At 53.7% G+C, this 18,634-nt stretch overlaps 10 protein-coding genes across 10 annotated transcripts; 6 read left to right on the top strand and 4 right to left on the bottom strand.

Annotated features, from left to right (window-relative positions):
* Nucleotides 1-949: 949 nt before the first annotated feature.
* AB675_11509 (Mitochondrial substrate carrier family protein L) lies at nucleotides 950-1,571 on the top strand (the record flags this gene model as incomplete). Its single annotated transcript, XM_018140363.1, has 2 exons — nucleotides 950-1,423; nucleotides 1,458-1,571. 2 exons carry the CDS (start codon nucleotides 950-952, stop codon nucleotides 1,569-1,571), a joined length of 588 nt encoding a protein of 195 aa, XP_018000159.1.
* A 70-nt stretch (nucleotides 1,572-1,641) lies between these two features.
* AB675_11508 (uncharacterized protein) lies at nucleotides 1,642-3,496 on the bottom strand (the record flags this gene model as incomplete). Its single annotated transcript, XM_018140362.1, has 3 exons — nucleotides 1,642-3,226; nucleotides 3,274-3,365; nucleotides 3,428-3,496. The coding sequence occupies 3 exons, from the start codon at nucleotides 3,494-3,496 to the stop codon at nucleotides 1,642-1,644; spliced, it is 1,746 nt and encodes a 581-aa protein (XP_017999929.1).
* A 447-nt stretch (nucleotides 3,497-3,943) lies between these two features.
* AB675_11507 (uncharacterized protein) lies at nucleotides 3,944-4,697 on the top strand (the record flags this gene model as incomplete). The annotated part of the gene is made up of 2 exons (XM_018140361.1): nucleotides 3,944-4,501; nucleotides 4,635-4,697. 2 exons carry the CDS (start codon nucleotides 3,944-3,946, stop codon nucleotides 4,695-4,697), a joined length of 621 nt encoding a protein of 206 aa, XP_018000029.1.
* Nucleotides 4,698-4,815: 118 nt separating this feature from the next.
* On the bottom strand, nucleotides 4,816-5,766 carry AB675_11506 (WW domain-containing oxido; the record flags this gene model as incomplete). The annotated part of the gene is made up of 1 exon (XM_018140360.1): nucleotides 4,816-5,766. The coding sequence occupies one exon, from the start codon at nucleotides 5,764-5,766 to the stop codon at nucleotides 4,816-4,818; it is 951 nt and encodes a 316-aa protein (XP_017999979.1).
* Nucleotides 5,767-6,102: 336 nt separating this feature from the next.
* Nucleotides 6,103-6,960, top strand: AB675_11505 (uncharacterized protein; the record flags this gene model as incomplete). The annotated part of the gene is made up of 1 exon (XM_018140359.1): nucleotides 6,103-6,960. One exon carries the CDS (start codon nucleotides 6,103-6,105, stop codon nucleotides 6,958-6,960), a length of 858 nt encoding a protein of 285 aa, XP_018000124.1.
* Nucleotides 6,961-7,332: 372 nt separating this feature from the next.
* Nucleotides 7,333-8,058, bottom strand: AB675_11504 (uncharacterized protein; the record flags this gene model as incomplete). Its single annotated transcript, XM_018140358.1, has 1 exon — nucleotides 7,333-8,058. One exon carries the CDS (start codon nucleotides 8,056-8,058, stop codon nucleotides 7,333-7,335), a length of 726 nt encoding a protein of 241 aa, XP_018000077.1.
* Nucleotides 8,059-8,754: 696 nt separating this feature from the next.
* AB675_11503 (uncharacterized protein) lies at nucleotides 8,755-10,062 on the top strand (the record flags this gene model as incomplete). The annotated part of the gene is made up of 3 exons (XM_018140357.1): nucleotides 8,755-9,027; nucleotides 9,102-9,899; nucleotides 9,991-10,062. 3 exons carry the CDS (start codon nucleotides 8,755-8,757, stop codon nucleotides 10,060-10,062), a joined length of 1,143 nt encoding a protein of 380 aa, XP_018000076.1.
* A 1,721-nt stretch (nucleotides 10,063-11,783) lies between these two features.
* AB675_11502 (uncharacterized protein) lies at nucleotides 11,784-13,509 on the top strand (the record flags this gene model as incomplete). The annotated part of the gene is made up of 4 exons (XM_018140356.1): nucleotides 11,784-12,273; nucleotides 12,325-12,494; nucleotides 12,544-12,674; nucleotides 12,726-13,509. 4 exons carry the CDS (start codon nucleotides 11,784-11,786, stop codon nucleotides 13,507-13,509), a joined length of 1,575 nt encoding a protein of 524 aa, XP_017999838.1.
* A 795-nt stretch (nucleotides 13,510-14,304) lies between these two features.
* On the top strand, nucleotides 14,305-15,794 carry AB675_11501 (uncharacterized protein; the record flags this gene model as incomplete). The annotated part of the gene is made up of 4 exons (XM_018140355.1): nucleotides 14,305-15,066; nucleotides 15,121-15,306; nucleotides 15,360-15,658; nucleotides 15,725-15,794. 4 exons carry the CDS (start codon nucleotides 14,305-14,307, stop codon nucleotides 15,792-15,794), a joined length of 1,317 nt encoding a protein of 438 aa, XP_018000160.1.
* Nucleotides 15,795-15,984: 190 nt separating this feature from the next.
* On the bottom strand, nucleotides 15,985-18,111 carry AB675_11500 (Protoporphyrinogen oxidase; the record flags this gene model as incomplete). The annotated part of the gene is made up of 2 exons (XM_018140354.1): nucleotides 15,985-17,661; nucleotides 17,710-18,111. 2 exons carry the CDS (start codon nucleotides 18,109-18,111, stop codon nucleotides 15,985-15,987), a joined length of 2,079 nt encoding a protein of 692 aa, XP_017999880.1.
* Between the last annotated feature and the right edge of the window lie 523 nt (nucleotides 18,112-18,634).

The following is an 18,634-nucleotide window of genomic DNA, read 5'->3' as shown; positions in this document are numbered from 1 at the left end:
TGAATGGAAAGGGCCAGGGCTATGGCTCGGTGACTCACCACGGGCATCTCATTGCTCCAGTCTGACCACAAGGTATGCTCATCGCAGGAGTATTCCTTCGTTATCCGTAGGAGTTGCTCTCGAAAGCGCACATATAGCGCAACAAAGAGTTGTGCGCGTCGAAATTTTTCTGAGTCACCAAGATCGGATACACAGTTTAAGGTAAGCGTTCACGAGCACTAGCTGCCACAGCGCTCTATCTTGCCATAAAGACATACGTGGTCGGCTTCTCATAACTGTGTGCACAGCACCGCGGTCTTCAATTGAGCCTGCGCTTCCGTGGATAGCCACGGCGGCGCTGGTGCTATGGGTACCGAGGAAGATGTACCAAGGACGTTGGGAGTGGGCTGCGATCCTTGGATCATTTCGACAAGGTCATTTGAAAGATGTCATTCTCCACAGACTGGACGATCCAGGATTGCCACCATCCACAGTGTCGTCCTCCTTCCCCAACCACGCTCGCGTCTCTTGTCACTAATATCACTCGAGGCAGTCTTGCAGCAGGTCTCTCAGGAGATGTCTCAGTGTGCCACACCGTGGCATCGTTGATTCACTGCCAGACCCTTCCGGCCACGATCACCTGCACGTCCAATAGAGAGAAGCAGTTACGGGTGTCTTGAGGTATGGCCACCAATCCGCTTAGCAACATCGATATGGCCGGTTCGACCCCGGACTCAAATTCCCGCCAAGCCATCGTGCCGGATCACATTCGAGGCTTTCTAGCTGGCGCTTGCTCAGCTTCGCCAAATGTACAACTGGTCACCCATTTGACACCATCAAAGTCCGCATGCAGACGGCCACTGCTGGTCAATTCAAAGGGCCGCTCGATTGTCTCCTGCAGACCGTACGCCGTGAAGGGCCTCTGGCGGTCTATAAAGGTGTAACTCCGCCGCTTGTTGGATGGCTTGCAATGGATTCGGTCATGCTGGGAAGCTTGAACCTGTACCGGAGGATGCTAAGAGATGACTTGCCGCCCAATGCGCTATTCCACCGAGTGGAGCAGGACGGAATGGCGTTGAAGTCCTTCGGCCATGGAATTGCAGGCATGATGGCAGGGTGGACAGTCTGTGTCATTGCGACACCAGTCGAACATATCAAAGCGCGGCTACAGATACAGTACGCTGCAAACAAGGCGGACCGGCTCTACAAGGGGCCGATCGACTGCTTCAAGAAGATCTATGTTGCCCACGGCATGAAGGGGCTCTTCCATGGCTTTCCTGCCACGCTGGTGTTCCGCTCTTCTTTCTTCTTCTGGTGGTCTTCGTACGACATCTTCTCTCGATATCTGCACACTCACTCAGCCCTCTCCATTCCGTCGATCAATTTCTGGGCTGGAGGAGCTTCCGCACAGGTCTTTTGGCTCTTCTCCTACCCGAGCGACGTGGTGAAGCAGCGGATCATGACTGACCCATTGGGAGGAAAGCTCAATGACGGAACTCGTCGTTTTGCAAGATGGCTCGACGCTGCCAGAGCTGTCTATGCTGAGTATGGCTGGAAAGGCTACTGGCGCGGCTTCGCGCCCTGCTTCTTGAGAGCGTTCCCAGCAAATGCCACTGCGCTGTTGGCCTTTGAGAGCGTGATGCGAGGACTCTCGTGATCTGTTCATGTCGAAGCCATCGAGAACAACGTACTGGCGATCTCATAGTCCTTGGCAATGGCGGGACTCATGTCGGAGTAGTCCCGGAGGACTTGCAGTCCACGATGCGCCCAATGCTCCCAGCCCGTCGGTAGTAGCTGCTGTAGAGCTGGCTGGGGATTGTACCGAAACGCATACATCAATACCAGTTGGCCGAATGTCTGGCCACAAATCGGGAAAGCTAGTGGCACACAGCTCTTGATGCTGAGCATGTTCAAGGCCAGATCTGCCCACTTCAGGGTGGCTTGCAATGCTTCTCTGCACCTCTGTACGTCTTCCTCGGTTAGCATGCTTGGCTGATGGAGAGCTTTGTATAGGAAGGGTCTTCCGAGATGATACTGCGCTACAAAGTACCGACTTCGCAGTAGCGCGACTACCAATACATCACCGAGTGGGCCGGCGCCATCCACTGGCGTTTCTTCGTCAAAGCGGAGTCCTGACGGCAATTGTGATCGCCATCGTTCGAGTTGGTGATAAAGCTCTCTAGCGAGCGCAGTGTTCGGATAGTCTCCCGTGGGCATCGCATGATAGATGCTGGTATATACCCGCGTCAGGAAGAGGCGATGCGCAATTTGGCTGAGGAAATGGTAGTGATAGAAGGACTCCTCCTCCTCTTCTGTGTCAGCCGGAGAGCTTGACAGGTATGGGACAAACTTCGGCAGTGGCACTTGGTCCTCCATATCATGGATCTTCGAAATGGGGAGACCTGTGAGCTCGTGCGTTAGGATCGTTTGGTACATGACCGTGATCCAGAAAAGCCTAGAAAACATGTCCGAAGTCCAGTCGTCAACTTGTCTGGGAGCAGTCCAGTACTTGAGGCAGATGACAGCAGCTCGCATTGTCATCGACCAGCAATCGACCGGGCGTAGGAGTTGACCGTGATAGACGGCAGCTAGTAAGTAGAATTGACAAGCTTGCATACAGTGATCGCCTTCGAGAAAACCAACTCGCTTGCGAGCCTCGTTATAATACACAAGGCCGGTAGGCTCAGCGGCCCCGTCCGTATTCGACTGTGTAGTATGGCCGTTTGAAAGATCGTCGGGACGGCATTCGTCGACGGCTCGTATGCCAAAGCTTCCTAGGGCCATTGTCATGAGTACGCAGCAGCTATGTGCATCGTAGCCAAAGCCACCACTAATCGCCGTGCGCATCGTCTGCTGAAAGTACATCCTGCGATCAAGCACAGGGTTGGCAAGATTGAAAGTAGCGAAATATGCCTCTGACAATTCGCGTACCGTGGCCGGGCTGAGGTCGGCTTGAGGTTCTACCCTAACGGGAAGCTTCGGTCTGTTCTCCTCCAGGTTCAAAGCATATTCTGCAGGTACCGATTCCAGCGACGGAGGGAGGAGGTCACGCATAGCTGGCCATGAGAACATTCTGCGAGAGCTGAAAGAGATTGGTGTTGTGCACAGCTTTGGAGTAGATGGACTGGTCGGTAACTCTGCGGGATGGTCGAATCGTACGTCTGAAGTCGGTGTTGAGGACAATGAGTCAATCTTCGCATCCATTCGCTCGAGCTTATGCAGGATCATACTCAGAGTGACCTCGTTCCTGAGATACGTCAATCGGCGTGACTCTGGGTAGAGCAATGTACCTACTTGGTGGCTTTGCGCTCGCCATAGTTGCACTCAAGCCCAGCGTTCTTGCATGGACCACAAGTCGGTCGCTTCTCATCACAGCGCGTTTTCTTCTGGCGACAGTATTCACATGCCTAGGGCGTCAGTCTGGCTCAAGCTGATACAGGCGACTTACTAGTCTCGCAATGAAAAGTCTGCTTTTCTTGGTTGGCCGACTGTCGTCTACTGGCTCATCGCTGTCCATGGCGGTACCAAAGAGACGTGAGCATGGCCGTCTCCTTCGGTTGTCTGTGTATAAGCAACACTTTCTCAGTTGTGGCAGCAGGAGTTCATCTGAGAGTCACATTTATTCATCCGGCGGGTCTTGGCATGCTATATTCTTTCCGATTACTTCGCTTTCCCGGATGGCCTTTCCTTCAGGTGTCTGACCATCTCATGCGCTGGCTGCGAGGCAATTTCGACCCGTAGGCGATGCGGTGCAGATGCAGAAGGTGTTTCTCGCGAACCGCGTCGTCGCCATCAATGACGTTGAGAGAGTTCTAACCTTTTTCGGCGTAGCACGAACTGCCCGGCCAAGCCCGCAATCTCTTGAGAACATTCCCCTTTCAGTTCCCTCACTTACCTCTCTCTCCCCAGCCACTACGCGAATCCTGGGACAGGCCGCCGACATATTCACAGCCTCTCGCGAGTTATGCGCAGGTTGTTGGCGATCGCTGATCTTCACGTCTCACACAAGTTCAATCTCGAAGCACTCCATTCGCTTGACTCATACGAAGAGGACGGCCTCATCATCTGTGGTGATGTAGGGGAAAAGCTTGAGCATTTGCGCACCGTCTTCGAGCTGACAACGCAGCTGTTCCACACAGTATTCTGGGTTCCCGGCAATCATGAGCTCTATACCTTGCCAGCCGATGATTCTGGCCTCAGAGGTGAGATGAAATACAAGGCGTGCATCGCTGTCGCCAATGAGTACGGAGTGATCACACCGGAGGACGAGTTCGTACGCTACGATGGTGATGGCGGTCCATGTCTGATATGTCCAATCTTCACTCTCTATGATTACAGCTTCAGACCGGATCACGTGAGTCGTGAAGATGCCTTAGCTTGGGCGGAAGAGGAGAACATTGTGGCCACTGACGAGGCACTGCTCCATCCCGATCCGTACGAGACACGCGACAAGTGGTGTGAGGAGCTCGTTGCTGCTACTGTACCACGGCTGGAGGCAGCTGCGGCTCACGGTCTGCCACTTGTGATCATTAATCACTGGCCCCTCCGACAGGACTTGATTACGATTCCACGGATACCTCGTTTCAGTCTCTGGTGCGGCACTAAGGCGACACATGACTGGCATAAGCGGTTCAATGCTAAGGTTGTGGTCACAGGGCATCTCCATGTACGAAGAACTGATCATATCGATGGTGTTCGTTTCGAAGAAGTATCATTAGGCTATCCCCAACAATGGGAAGATGCAAGGAACTCCGGACGCGACATCAACAACATGCTAAGAGAGATCCTGCCTGGCCCAACATATAAAGGAGATGAAGCGACAATTTGGCGTCGAGTCTAGTCCAGGCTCTCAAATCTGCGCTTCTCCGCCTCGTCCTTTGCCAACTCTGCCACCGTCCAATTCCACAGGTCTTCCTGCTTCACTTCATTGCGACTGTCCGTGCTGCTAGGGCGCTCCTTGAGGCCTTCAAAGTACTTCCCAGTGACGGTCTTGAGGTTACTGTCAACGGCGAGTCTGGCAAGGGCGGCTCCGGATTCTGCAGTTGTGTGTATGTTATCGGTTCCGAATATCAGCCTGACGAGTGGAGTGATCCGCGGGAAGATGTGGAACCAGATGAATCTCGAGATTGCATCATAATCTCTGGCGAGTCCCGAGCCGGGCATCAAGCCAGGATCGAATGAGTTGACAGTCCATGGCTTGTTGTACTTTCTGATACGTCTCTCGAGGGCGTACATCCACAGAATATTCGCAAGCTTGGCGGTGGTGTACCTCTGCCTGCCGTCCTTTGTGGCGGTCTTTGGGTCAGGGCGAGCCACATCTGCTGCTGTGGTGAAGTTAGGCTCAGGCATGCCTGTCTTCTCTTCCTTGGCAGTATAGTGGACGCCAGAAGCTGTTATGATGATCCTGGCATCGTTGGTGAGACGTGGGGCCAGGAGATGGAAAAGCAGAGTGTTTCCGACATGTGTTATGGCGAAAGTGCGCTCGATGCCACTATCATAGAAGCCAACCTCGGCCGGGAATTGGAGCGCTGCATTCAAGAGGAGGGCTGAGATGGGCGGATAGGACTGAAGTTTCTGAACGAATTCGCGGATATTCTGAGATTTTGAGAGGTCGAGAGGTATGTACTCGACGTTGGATGCTTTGATATGGGCGAGAGCGTCATTGCTAGATCGACTCGCTATGACAACGAGCTTGTTGGGACTCTGCTTGGCGATCAAGGATGCTGCTTCGACGCCAAGGCCAGCGGTGCCGCCGGTAACGACGATGGTGCTTTCGTACTTGGACATATTTGATGATGCTGTGATGTTGTAATGTGATGCGTTGTAGATGTGTGTTGTGATGCAGTTCGTGTTCGGAGAACGTACAGACCCCTTATATCTACTTCTAAAGCTTAGCGAAGCATTCGAGTTCGAGTACTAGGTAGCCACGAATCGTTACGACCCCACTGCCGACAGATCTCGCGGGCACCAATGAAATTTGATTGGTCAATCGGCCTTAACCCACCGAGGCGATCTTGCAGCCGGATGAAAGTTTACCGCTCTTCTCCTCTTAAATCCTGCATGGCTTAACTACACGCCGTTAGTTCTCGAGTCTCGGTCGACAATCTTCGGCACCTCTATACGATGGCGGATCTGCCTATGCCGCGGCCGAACGTCCCACCGCTGCCACTGTCTGAGTATAAGGTGCTCTCGGTTGACATCTACGGGACGGTCATTGAGTACAAAGCGCATGTGCTTGGCTCTTTCCGTCCGCTAATTGAACGGCTGCACCGTCCCTCGCCATACCTGGACAGCACGCCTCTCACGGAGCGCAGTGATTCTGCGACGAAGGGCGACATCGAGTTCCTGAAGCTCTTCCAGCGGCATGAGGACGCCATCAAGCTGGAATTGGCTGAGAAGCCGCTACGGTTCGACCAGATCATGCAGGAGATATGGCGAAGGATCGCCGCGGATTTGAACGTTACTACTACCGAGGAGGAAGCTGCAGCTTTTGGTAGTAAGGACACGATCGCATCATGGCCGACATTTGAAGGGACATTTGAAGCGTTGTCGTATCTAAGTACGCGCTATCGACTTGTTGCACTGTCTAATATTGATAAGTTTGCGTGGAACATCACAGCGGCTTCCGACAAGAGCAGCCTCGGTGAGATCTTCTGGTGGAAGGTCTTCACGGCGGAGGACTTCGGGACTGATATGAAGCGTGCTGATGATGCGAAGCTAGAGAAATTGATCGAATATGCCACCTCACAAGGGTTCGACAAGTCGCAGATCATTCACGTTGCTCAAAGTCTGGGTCACGATCATGCCCCAGCGAAGAGGCTGGGGCTCAGCAGCGTCTTTCTGATCGGCGACGGTCCTGTGTGGGGCAAGGAGGCGGAGAGTAAGATGGCGCTGGATAAGGAGCTTGTCGGATACGCGTGGAGGTGCAAGGATCTGAAGGAGTTCGCCGAGCTGGTAAAGGCAGCTTTCGGAGATTCGTGATGGCGACTCGCGAACGGCACCAGTAAGTGTTGGTGGACATTGTCCGCCCATGACAGAAGCAAGCATGGTCATTGGTTGTCTATCTGGACCTGTACCGCTATCGATTCCATGACATGACTGATGACCCTGTAAGAAGCTGCGGTCGCTTTTGCTGGTCCCGTCAGAGGAAGTCTTGGCGGGTGGGAAGAGCTCAGTTGTTTCGTCCGGTTGTCGAGCCACAGTCGTAGCCTTCGCCTTCGCCATAGAGGCATCCCTGTCTGCTCGCTCTTCAATTCTGGCATGCTTTTGGATCAGCTGCTGCTCGTCGTCCCCAACTCGCCGCCCCCAGCTGGTCGTCTTCGGGTCGTCGTCTCCGCCTGGTCGCTTTCACCCTTAACTTTCTATACCTTGCACCGCCAACGCCGCTGCCGCCTCCGCATGGAGTTCCAGCGTGTCGTAGAATGGTACTTCCGGCCTATCTGATTGCTTGATCAGAAGCGGGATCTCCGTACACCCCAATATGACCCCTTTCGCGCCTTTGGTGCACAACCTGTCCACAATCTTCAGGTATGCCGCTTTCGAGGACTCTAGGAAATTGTTGTACGATAGCTCCTGGAAGATGATCCTGTCAATATCGTCCATCTCAGCTTCGGTTGGTACGATCGTCTCAATACCGTGGCGGGCGAGGACTTCCGGAATGTATGGGCTGATCATTGTGGCCTTCGTACCCAGCAGTGCGACCTTCTTGGACTCTATGGCGGCGATCAAGGGCTCAGTGATGTGCAGCAGCGGGATCTTGATGCCACGCATCCATTTCGTGGAATGCATGTTCCAAGTATTCGATACGCAAATAATGAAGTCTGCGCCGGCTCTTTCTAGGCTTTCCGCCATGCCTCGAAGAATCTCGGAGCCTTCGTCCCAGAGCCCTCCATGGACGAAGTGGACTGATGTGGCCAAGTCCATGGAGTTCATCATGATCTTCGCCGTGTGGAACCCCCCAAGGCGGCGTTTGACTGCGGCATTGAGGATGTTGTAGTATTCGGCGGTCGCGACATTTGTGCTGCCACCAATGATGCCGATAGTCTTCATGCGACTGCTGAGTTCGAGTGGTGAGGGCATGTTTTGCAGAAGCGTACAGGGACTGTGTACCTTGGGGCTAGTTGATATAGAGCTGTGAGTCAGAGATCCAGGGCGTCCCGGTCCGCTCCGTGGTCATTAAAGACGTTTAGTAATGCGACTTCTGTGGAGACTGTTGTCGGCTACCTGCTGGACTGATCTGCTATGTGCTCGGACGAGTGGAAAGGTGGTGGGCAGAGAGAGGTACTAATTAAGGTGGCAGCAGCGTAGGTGGCTGTGCTTCCTGGAGAAGAGGGAGAGGCGATGGCAGCGCGGAACGGAGGACGGTCCCATCAGGAAGGGCAATCCATTGACGAAGCCGTTCCGAGGGAAGAGGCGTAGGGAACGAATGGTTGCTCTCGTTGGCTGCTTCGTGAACATTGGACGAGATTCGTCAATGTGCCAACACGATGAGCCAGTTGATCAATAACCTCGGTGCTTAGGCTTGCTCTGCATCTATATTGGAGTAATTCTACGAGGCAACCGGCATGGTCGGTGTTTGTCTTGGCACAGCTTAACTTTAGGAATCAGGCATCATGTTTACTTAGAGCTTCTGCCTTGTGTTTACTGTCCCAGGGGTTACTGTTTCTAGGATTTTGAGTTGAAATGATCTATAGGCCTAGAGCTACATGTCCTGGAGCTTGCATTGTATGGCGACTATGAGCTGGTAGCTTACCGCGATCATAGCTAGAGAAGTCCATGGCATCCGCAGCGGAGATCGATACTACGGCCAAGGTAGCAAGCAAAGGCACAAACAAATCCGCGACCGTCTCGCAGGAGGACTTTGAGGCTTGGATCAGCGACGAGCGCTTCAATCGTCTGTTCCAGCTCCCAGCAGATGCTTCCCTTGGCAGGCCACAACCTCTGCAGGTCTCGTACGCCGACTATGGCTGCGGGAACGACACTGCTGAAGGCCAGAAGCACGTGCTCTTGTTCTTCGGTCCTTTGATGTCGTCACCGTTGTTTGCCGTTGTAGGTCCTTATAGCTCTCGGTCGACTTGACCACAGTCGTGTTCGATGCACGACTCTACTGACAAGATCTGTAGTCGAGAGATGCCATAGCGAAGAGGCACAAAGTCCGCATCCTTCAATTAGCGAGACCTGGTGTTGGTAAATCAGCCAGTGTACCGGCTTCGAGGTTGATCCAGACCTCTCGAGAATCCACCGCAGCACTGCTCCAGCACCTGGGCATCAAGCACGTCTCAATAGGATGCCACAGTGCCGGCACAATCTATGGACTCGACTTTGCTGTCCACTATCCACAATTCCTGCATCCATCTCGGCCCTATATAGCCTTCGCTGCTCCATGGGTCCATCCATCACACTCTGGCGTGTTTCATCTCTCTCTTGCGGCGAAGCTGCCGGGTTCTTTGATCGCACACACGGACAAAGTGGCCACCTTCGTTAATATCAAACTGGGTCCGCTGCACAAAGCCGCCACCGCGATATCAGGCATCCTACCGAGCATTGAAAAGCCACCTACGCACAGAGGCCAAGAGGGTCCGGAAGTTGAGTTCCAGGAGGCTGTTCTTACGCAAACAATGAGGCGTGTGTTCGCAGACAATCCTGGAGCACGTGGTCTTGGCGCAGAAACGCAAGTGGTGCTCCGTAGAGGCGCCGAGGAGAAAGGATGGTCCGACTGGGGTGATCTGGACGTCGTTGCACCGCGCCTAGCACAGGCAGTACATGCGGCCAGCAATACGAGGCTGAAAGTGGACGTGTTCTTCACAGAGAAGGACAGCTTAATTGGAGACGCTGGGTCAAAAGGTTGCAAATGGTTTGAATCGTGCTGGAGGGATCTGGACAGCGTTGTATTCGCGAGCGAAACGGTCATGGGTGCAGACGTACGTATGCCCAAGTTTCTGAATGGGACAAGATTCCGATGTCCTCATTCTTGCTTCCTTTGATAAAGTTTACAGCTAACAGGTAGCTCAGCATGATTCGGCTTGGGCGCTGCGGTTCGGCGTACTCGAGAAGGTCTTCCAGAAAATCACTGCACCTGACTAGTGGAGATAAGCTGCGTCGAGCGGGAGGCTGTTCCACACAGTTGCGATGGGACTGTCAGCAGACCAACCACACAACTCATTTCACCTGCGGACCTCTCGTTAATCTGCTAATGACTGTTAGCAGCCGACGATTCCTTAGCTGCCAGCATACCTCTCGATAACTTGCTAAGCATGTCGAAAGAAGCTTCGAGATGTGTTGCAATGTTCTGCCTAATATCCCATTTTCCATGAGATCCGCCAATGCAATGTCACTGGCCTGATCTGGCAAATGACCCCAGGTAACGTTTGCCGCAACGCAGGGCAAATCAGCACGCGAAAGGGTACATATATTCGCACTCGCCTCCTCAACGATAGCCACCAAGCGAGCTCCGCAGCATTATAGCGGTAGCCATGCATACACTCGATGCATCTAGCGGCTAAACTTTCGCGGCCAGCTTCATCTATGTCTTGGCTAGACGCTCACAGGGCGGCCTGTCGCTGACTTATCGCTCCCCAGTTCTCAAACGTCTCCAGCTCGGCGATAAGGACGGCATCCTCGATAGCGACTCGCCTCAGGCAACACCGGATGGACTACGCTGCATCACTGCGTCCCATAGGTTTGAAGGGCGTGAAGCAACCCTACTAGTATGGTCCCGAGTATTTCGCTCTCTGGCAGGCGATCTGGACGCGATGCCGGGACGCCGACACTTCACGGGTTAGCGAGCGACATAGGGATTGACTGAAAGCCTCTGAAACTGGGGATGGGTCCAGACCGATTCGATGATATCTTTGGGACATCGAGCGCGATTACCAAGCCTTGTCCATTGGGTGTAGCGACGATCCCGACCGTCCACTACCATTGTTTGGCTTGAGCATCAAATCCAGCGTACGCATGATCAGGCGAAGCCTAAGTCAGCACCGTTGCAAGTGTCTGGTAACCCTGGGGACGCATGTGGCAGATCGTGCTATCATAACAGCCCTACATCGCGTACACCGTCCAGCCGATGCCCATTTGGAGTTGTAGCAATCGCTGTTGTTGTTAATTTCATGCGAACCTGACGTTAGTCGTCGCAGGGCTGCATCAAGATAGGAGGGATAGTTTGTCATCCACATCTCGTCACCACGTGTGTCGGTCGTCCAAAAGTCCAAAGACCTATATGCTCATTACATCAGCATGTTTAGCAGCCGACCCTCGCGGACTATATCCGGTGGGATTCATCCCCACACGGCCAATGAGCTTGTACGTCTTTACCCAGAAACCAGGCCGAGTCCCCGCAGTAATCGCGCTCAAGCTTCTGCCTTAGTCGCCTAACGAATGCTTGATCCAATGCGACGGAATCCTCAGTATATCCTTCGTGCCGTAGATACGAGCACTTTCTGCAAAGCATGCGCCCAAGGAGCTCGGTTCCATAGACGCGGAACCTCCGCAGTACACATGTCTGCATCCTGATTCCTGACAAATGCATAGACTTGGCTGCAGTGCTCAACGTACCGAAGATTAGTGCCCATGCCTGGCAACAATCCTAGTTACCGGTCGCCACTGTGAAGGCTCGCGAGACGGCAGCTCATACGTCGAAGGCAGATTGCCGCCCTTTACAACGGCCCATGATGATCGCCTAGCGGCAATTTCTGACCTCGTATATCTCACCAAGACTGTTAAAGGAGCCGATAAAGCAATGCCTCTTTGCCCTGAAATGGACAACCACCCTAGTGATCATAGAAGAAGGCAGTCGGAGCAGAACAATGTCAGAAGACTACCGCCCGCCTCGAAGACCAGTCAATCAGTTCACTTGGGTCAATTATCGCGATCCCCAAACTGAGCGGAAGAGCAAAGCCAACAAAGCTGTTGTCCGCAAGGCCGCGAAATTGAGCACACTGACGCTTACGAAAAGAGCCGAAGGACCCAGCGTGCCTGCCTCATCAACCACAGCATTGTCCTTTCCTTGGGCTATAGCTGATGACGACCAGTTGACAGACGAAGTGCACACACGGTTTGGTGATGACAGTCTTACGCAAGCTGTACCGTCACCCTTGTTGCGATCTGGAAATTCGGATCCTTTCGACAGCTTGCCATTCGAGACGACCAGCCTCCACTTTTTTCTGTTAAATCGATACTGCGAGAGCGCGCATTTGAAGCCGACGTGTCGGAATTCGTGCCCGAAGGTGCAGGATTTGCGGCGGAAGTACCTAGTACCAACCTTTATCCACTCCCCTGGTACCTTGCATGTCGCTCGTAAGCAGATCTGCAGCCTTCTTGATGCCTGTTGCTTACACACTGTCCTAGTCATGCACATTGAGCGCAAGTGGAAGATACCGGACAATGCCGTCCACGAAGCATTCCAGTGCTCTCATCAACTTGGCGCAATCGTTGAACTTCAGAAGATCCTGCAGCATACGAGGGATCTCGTTCCCATTGATGCATTTACCTTGATTGCAAAGTTGTGCTCTGCAGCCGTAAGTGCACCTAGCCCTTTGCTAGATCAGCATGCTGACATGTTGACAGGTGTACGCGCAAGATTGGGTTGCGGAAGAGGCGCATTCGAACGGTATGGCTCAGCTGTTCATCGGCCATTGGGATGCCCTTGCACAACATCCCCTTTTCGTGCTGGGAGTGTTCGCGTTTTGGTCCACGATGTAAGTCGATCGACCACTGTCCCGGTTTGCACTCAGTAGCTAATGTCACAGCTACATCGATGGCGCCTGCTGCGTAGAACATCAGAGGGCTGATCCTTTGGCGCTTGCCTCGATGATGGGCCTTCAGATTCGCAACGAAAGCAACCCGTCAGAGCTAGCCAGATTGCCGGATGCGAAGAGATTTAATGAGCTTCACTTAGCAGGCCTTATGTCACGATCTATGCTCGAAGCGATACCGGATCTGATACGGCTTTCTGAGCTTGTTGGACAAGCCCGAGCAAGGGCACTCGCCGTCGAGGACGCTAAAGAGCTGCTGAGATTGAAATGGGGCTGTTCGAGTGCCTTGCACCACTTGACGCCGACGGACGGCTTTGACCGAACAGCATTCGAGCGCATCCTGGTGCCGGTATTGCAATTGGTGTTGACGCTTTGCATAAACTCTTCGATGACAGCAGTCCCAGAGTATTACTGTCCAGCGATCACACAGCGTTTAGCGAAAGTTGACCTCACGCCAATTCTCCAGACTTCTCCGGAGGCTTTGCTGTGGATATGCCTGGTGTTAGGCACCTGCTCTGTCAACTCTGGAGTCTTGCAGTACGAGGACTTCGTCGATGCCACCACAGCGCTTGTAGCTGGTCAATTGAACGTCTTGGATCCGGAGGAAGCTTTAGCTCTTGCTAGACAATTCATCTGGCTTCTCATCTTGATGCGGCAGCAGTCAAGTTCTGGAGTCGTGCCGTCGGGACGTCGCCTGCAGCAACGCTTTCGACAAGGCAGAATTGACCAACGACAATTTCTCTTCATCCACCGACCAGGGTTCGAGTTGAGATCGTGACGCCGTGGTCCCAGGCAGCACATCTTGCATGCTATCAAATCCTTCAGTCGAGCCAGCTCGGTGACGCGTCGAGGATACAGTCTTTAGTAGGGTGTGACAGATACTGCATGTCGGCATCACTGGGGCGGCTTTCCTCAGATGGAAATTTGATGAAGATGAAGAAGATCTCGGAAGGAGCCGCCCCCGCGTCAAGCTTGCGAGAGCGAGACTGCCAGGCCCTTGTCTTGGCAGGCACGCCCTGTTCTTTGACTTGGCGCGGACTGCCAAAGTCCTCCATGTTATGCAATCACTCTGGAGACCATATGGTAGAACTCGTCCTTAACAGTGCTCCTGGTCTCCTGCGAGATAAAACTCGTATCTGTTCCCTCCTGACCGATGCAGATTCCCGATGGGCCCTGAACTTTTCCGCATGCAGCCTTGTTGCACAGGTACAGGCACAGGCACGGGGGCGAAGCCATTCCGGACCCCAGAAAGCTCAGCAGCCATAAGCACTAGCCCTTGCTCGACCCCGACTTCACCGAAAAACGAGCTGACACGTTCGCCGCGGACCTACATCTACAGCGGACGCCACTCATACCCGTTCGCTTGAGATTCCATCAAGATTGCCAAATCTATTTATGATTCTGACCGATGTTAATCAAATAAGGATGTTGAAGCTTTTGATCTTGAATAAGACTGCGAGGCCCTCAATGAGGGGACCTGAGATGATGATCTCTTCCTCGTGACATTCCACCTCTGTTTGTGCATCACGGTAACGAGTTTCCTTTCTTCTCCTTACGCACGACGCTCGCTAGTATGCATTTCTCATCGTTGCTGGCCGTCGCTGCCCTGACTACACTCGCTTCAGCCGCTCCTGTAGCAGACAACTTGCGTGACTTGACGTACGGCGACAGAACGGCGTATGCTTCGGCGTGGAACGCAGGGCACGCTCCTCCACAGCAGTCATATTACCCAGCACCGGGCGGACAAGGTGGATATCCTCCACCACCTCCTCCACCATCGGGAGGAAACAATCAGCCAAGCCCGGGCAATAACGGTCCAGGAAGCCCACCACCAGACAACTCCCAAGGCATTCCCGCCCCACCAAAGCAGGCGAGCGACAAGCCTTTCGCTCTGGACAACGGCTTCCCGACCGTACCCAACCCATCCGATGCGTTGACTAAAATCAACCTGGCCGCACGAGGGACCCTCAGCAACGCCCCTCCACCAGCGAACCCTCCCTCGGCGCAGACCCTTACTTCCCTGAAGCTGATCGCCTTCAACGAGCTCTTTGAAACATTCTACTTCACCGAGCTGCTGAAGAACGTCACCGAAGGCGTTAAGGGCTATGGCTTCCAGGACCAGGCGCTAAAGAAGAAGGTGATTGATACATTGGTGGCAGTCCAGGCGCAGGAGCAGCTTCACGCACTGAATGCGAATAATGCGCTGAACCGGTTTAATGCTGGGCCGATCAAGGCGTGCCAGTATGATGCGCCGGTGGACAACTTCATTGATGCGATCAAGTTGGCGAGCACGTTCACTGACGTGGTGTTGGGGACGCTGGCAGATGTTTCGGTGGTGAGTGGACCTCAGTCGGGGATGCTAGAGGAATGCTAACGGTCGTCCAAACAGGTCGCCGGTCAAAACGGTGATGCTGGAAACATCCGCGGCTTTACTGCCTCGCTAGGCCAAGAGGGAGAGCAGAACGGATTCTATCGGGACTTGCTTGGCAAGATCCCTTCCGCTCTGCCGTTCTTGACTGCTTCGCTGAGGGACTTTGCTTTCTCGGCATTGAACCAGAACTTTGTCGTAAAAGGAGTAAGTCGTGCTATTCAAGGCTGCCGTGGGAAGTGACTGATGAATTCGTCTAGTCTTGCCCGAACATCGACACAATCGATCTCAAGATCTTCGGCACTCTGACGCTCGAGACACCGGGTGACATCCAGCCCAAGGATCAAAATCTGGATTTCTCGTTCCCATCGGGTCAGAACCAGGGCAGTGGCAAGCTGTCGCTCGTCTACATCAATCAACAGAACGTCCCTGTGGTGCAGCCCATCCAGCAGCTGACCGCCAAGGGGCCAGACGGCAAGATCCGGTTCTCTTCGCCGCTGCCTTACACCAAGAATCTGATGAACGGCCTGACTATCGCTGCTGTGGTCGATGGTGAAGGGTAAGTCTTGTTTCCAGCAGCTTCCAACTGCGATTATCTGGGCCCTTTGCTGACCCGATGGCGCAGACCATTCCCTAACATCACATCGGTGGGCGCAAAGACGCTGTTCGGTCCGGCATTGATTGAGATCAACTAGTGTAGGCACATGTTCTCAATGTAGCATCATCGAAGATGCTCCTGTTCCAATGGTGGCCCGTCTAGCTGCTCGTGATTTCAGTCCTGACGCGGTCCATTGACTGACCATTTGACGTGCTTCCCTACGCATGCCTGAACCGTTGCTCAATCTTCTGAAGCAACACAGGTGACGTGTGCCAACTCCGTAGTCCTCAAGTCTGTCTAGCGGAGTCACCAGGAAACTGAGCATCGGGTCCTGGGTGAACCCATCCCTCCAACTTTTCGGCGTATCTCGATATGGCCGTCGGATCTCTGTTGTCTCGGATCGCCATGGCTGCCCATGTGGCTTGTTTGATGCAGTCATTGACGCCCACAGCTCCTTGATAAAAGGGCCCTGCAAGCTTCAGACGGTCCTCGAACTTACTGTGAATTTCCTCGTGGACTTTGGCCATATAGTCCCGGTAGCCGACGGGATACTGCGGAATACAATCTCGCTGCAGCTTGGCTTTGGCCACCTCAGGATTGTCGTGAATATCCAGATGTCGGCGAAGAACACTTTTCGCCATTTGAATGCCCTCCTCTTCCGATGGGTAATCTTGCTCGGACCAGCCATCCCACCAATGCCCACCCAACATGACCGTAAGCTTCGCACCCTTGACGGTATCCTGCCCAGACCGGTCAATGATCTTCTCGTCAGGTCTGACCTTGCCGGCATTGAATTGATCCAGGCGACGTCGGTACGCTGATAGTTGCCGTAGGTTTACGAGGGACGCGTGTTGTGTTCCCTCACTTTGCTTAGATGTCATTTCGGTTTGGTCAGCAGTGAGCGTCTCAATCACTTCCTGGCATCCCTCAGGGCTTTGCCAGCTGTCGCGGCGGCCAAGTCCTTCCACGCTCTCTGGGCCCGTGTCGCCTGAGGAATTGTGCGCAAATATCACACCTAGTGCACGTTCCGGGTTCTGCTCTACAGGGACTGAGCGTGGAATTAAGTACCCAAACCCGGACAGCCCATCTGCGCCGACTGCAGTAGTGAGCGACCCCTCGGGATAGAAGAGGTTTACTACCATGACCGTTGTGGCCGGCGCGATCGGGTCGAAGGTGCGGGAGCCAGAGACGAGAGTCCGCATTGTCTTCGCGGGCAGCGTGGAGATCGCGTAGTCGAATGTTTTGGCCGAGCCCGACGCGTCCGTGACGAGTACTTTCGAGTCCTTGTAACTAAGAGAGGTTACTGGACTGGATTTCTGAATTGTTACTCTCTTGGCATTGAGAAGAGGATACTTTAAAAGCCTGGTCCACCCTGACATGCCATCGGTAAAGGTACTAAAACCCCCCGGTTCGAGGTAGTTGGCTGACTTGTGCCCAGACTTCCGTGCTATCAGCTCCCTCAACACAAAATCGTGCCATGGCTTCCACGCGCCCCCTTTGTTGAAGAACAGCTCCCCTAGCACCGTATGCTCCTTGGAATGACGTTCCAAATGCGAGAGTAGCGGCATGGCTGTATGGACGCTTAGCTTGTATATGTCTCCAGCATAAATGCCGTGGATGACAGCGGAGGCGAAGTTGTCTGCCACGGCGGACCCAAAACGGCGGGTCAGAAACTCTCCCACAGATTCGTCCTTGAGTTCAGGGTCACGTCCAGGCTTGGTGGGCTCACTCAACATGCCCATGAAGACACCTCGCCATATCGGCTCCGTTATAAAGGACCGGATGTTATTCCAGAGGGCTGGGAGCTTGAACCCGTCTTTAGGGCCTGGCAAACGGACGAGATGATCTGGGTAGTAAATCCAGCGGTCATTCGCAGCACCAGAGCCCGGCGGATAAGCTATAATGTGGTTGCGGATTGTGGGTCGCCGGTCGGAGCTTTCAGCTTCTTCTAGAAGATGTCTCAACTTACTACATCAGCTTGACTGCATGCATACATGCGGTAACGCACTCACAAGCATGGTTGTTGCCAATCCGTCCCCTCGAGGTGTTCGAAACGATCTTGCGCCCCACTCGAATATTATCTCTCCGCCTTTCACTGGAACGACCTCAGAGTTAAGCCAGCCCCCTAATCTCTCACTTTTCTCGTAGACCGTGATTGAGGCATGGGGAATCGTCCGTGCAAGCTCATAAGCAGCTGCCAGCCCAGTGATACCGCCGCCTAAGACAGCAATTTTCTTCGCCTGAGGGTTTGCTGCGATCGGCTTGTAGTTGACCAACTCTTCAGCGGCCCTGCGATGATCCGCAGGGAAAGAAGAGTACTCCGTGAAAGGTCGGACGAGCACGTAGCCGACCTGGAGGAGAGGTTGCTGACTCGTGACATGGCGACGGGTAAGTCTGCCAGCAGCGAGGAGCATGACCAGAGCAGAAGTTGCATCGAGGCAATGGACGACGGAGCAGCAGTCAAAAGCACAATTTATTTTGAATTATCCGAGACGCGGTTGACATGATGTACACGACATGTGGGGTTACACAGCTTATCTCCGTACGAGCAATTACTCGCTTCCCCTTGCTCGAACAGTTGCAATCCTTCAGACTTCTAGACTTTTAAGGCGTACACAGGTGAACCGCGAGCTCTGCCAAGGTGCTGCCTCTACCTCCCCGAGGACTCAGCAAAGCATCGTTGTGGCCGACCTCTAGGCCAACGTCGTCTTAATGATGTGAGATTCCCTGCGCATTTGTGGCTCGCAGGACATCAAAGGGTCGCTCGTTAGGTTCTTGCGTTCTCTTACAGACTCCCAGAAACCCACGCCGCGGTGTTTCCGAGGCCAGCACAGATGCTGGCATGAGCGTGTCTGATGCACTGTACGCTGTCGCTCAGAGCTTGCTCTTATCCAGGCGCAGAGATCGACCCAGGAGACAGGAGGCTGTCTTTGATTG

The sequence above is a fragment of the Cyphellophora attinorum genome, assembly GCF_001299255.1.
Source record: "Cyphellophora attinorum strain CBS 131958 chromosome Unknown Contig13, whole genome shotgun sequence".
Taxonomy (NCBI): Eukaryota; Fungi; Ascomycota; class Eurotiomycetes; order Chaetothyriales; family Cyphellophoraceae; genus Cyphellophora; species Cyphellophora attinorum.
Note: the sequence above shows the minus strand (reverse complement) of the source record. Positions and strands in the feature narration are given on the sequence as shown.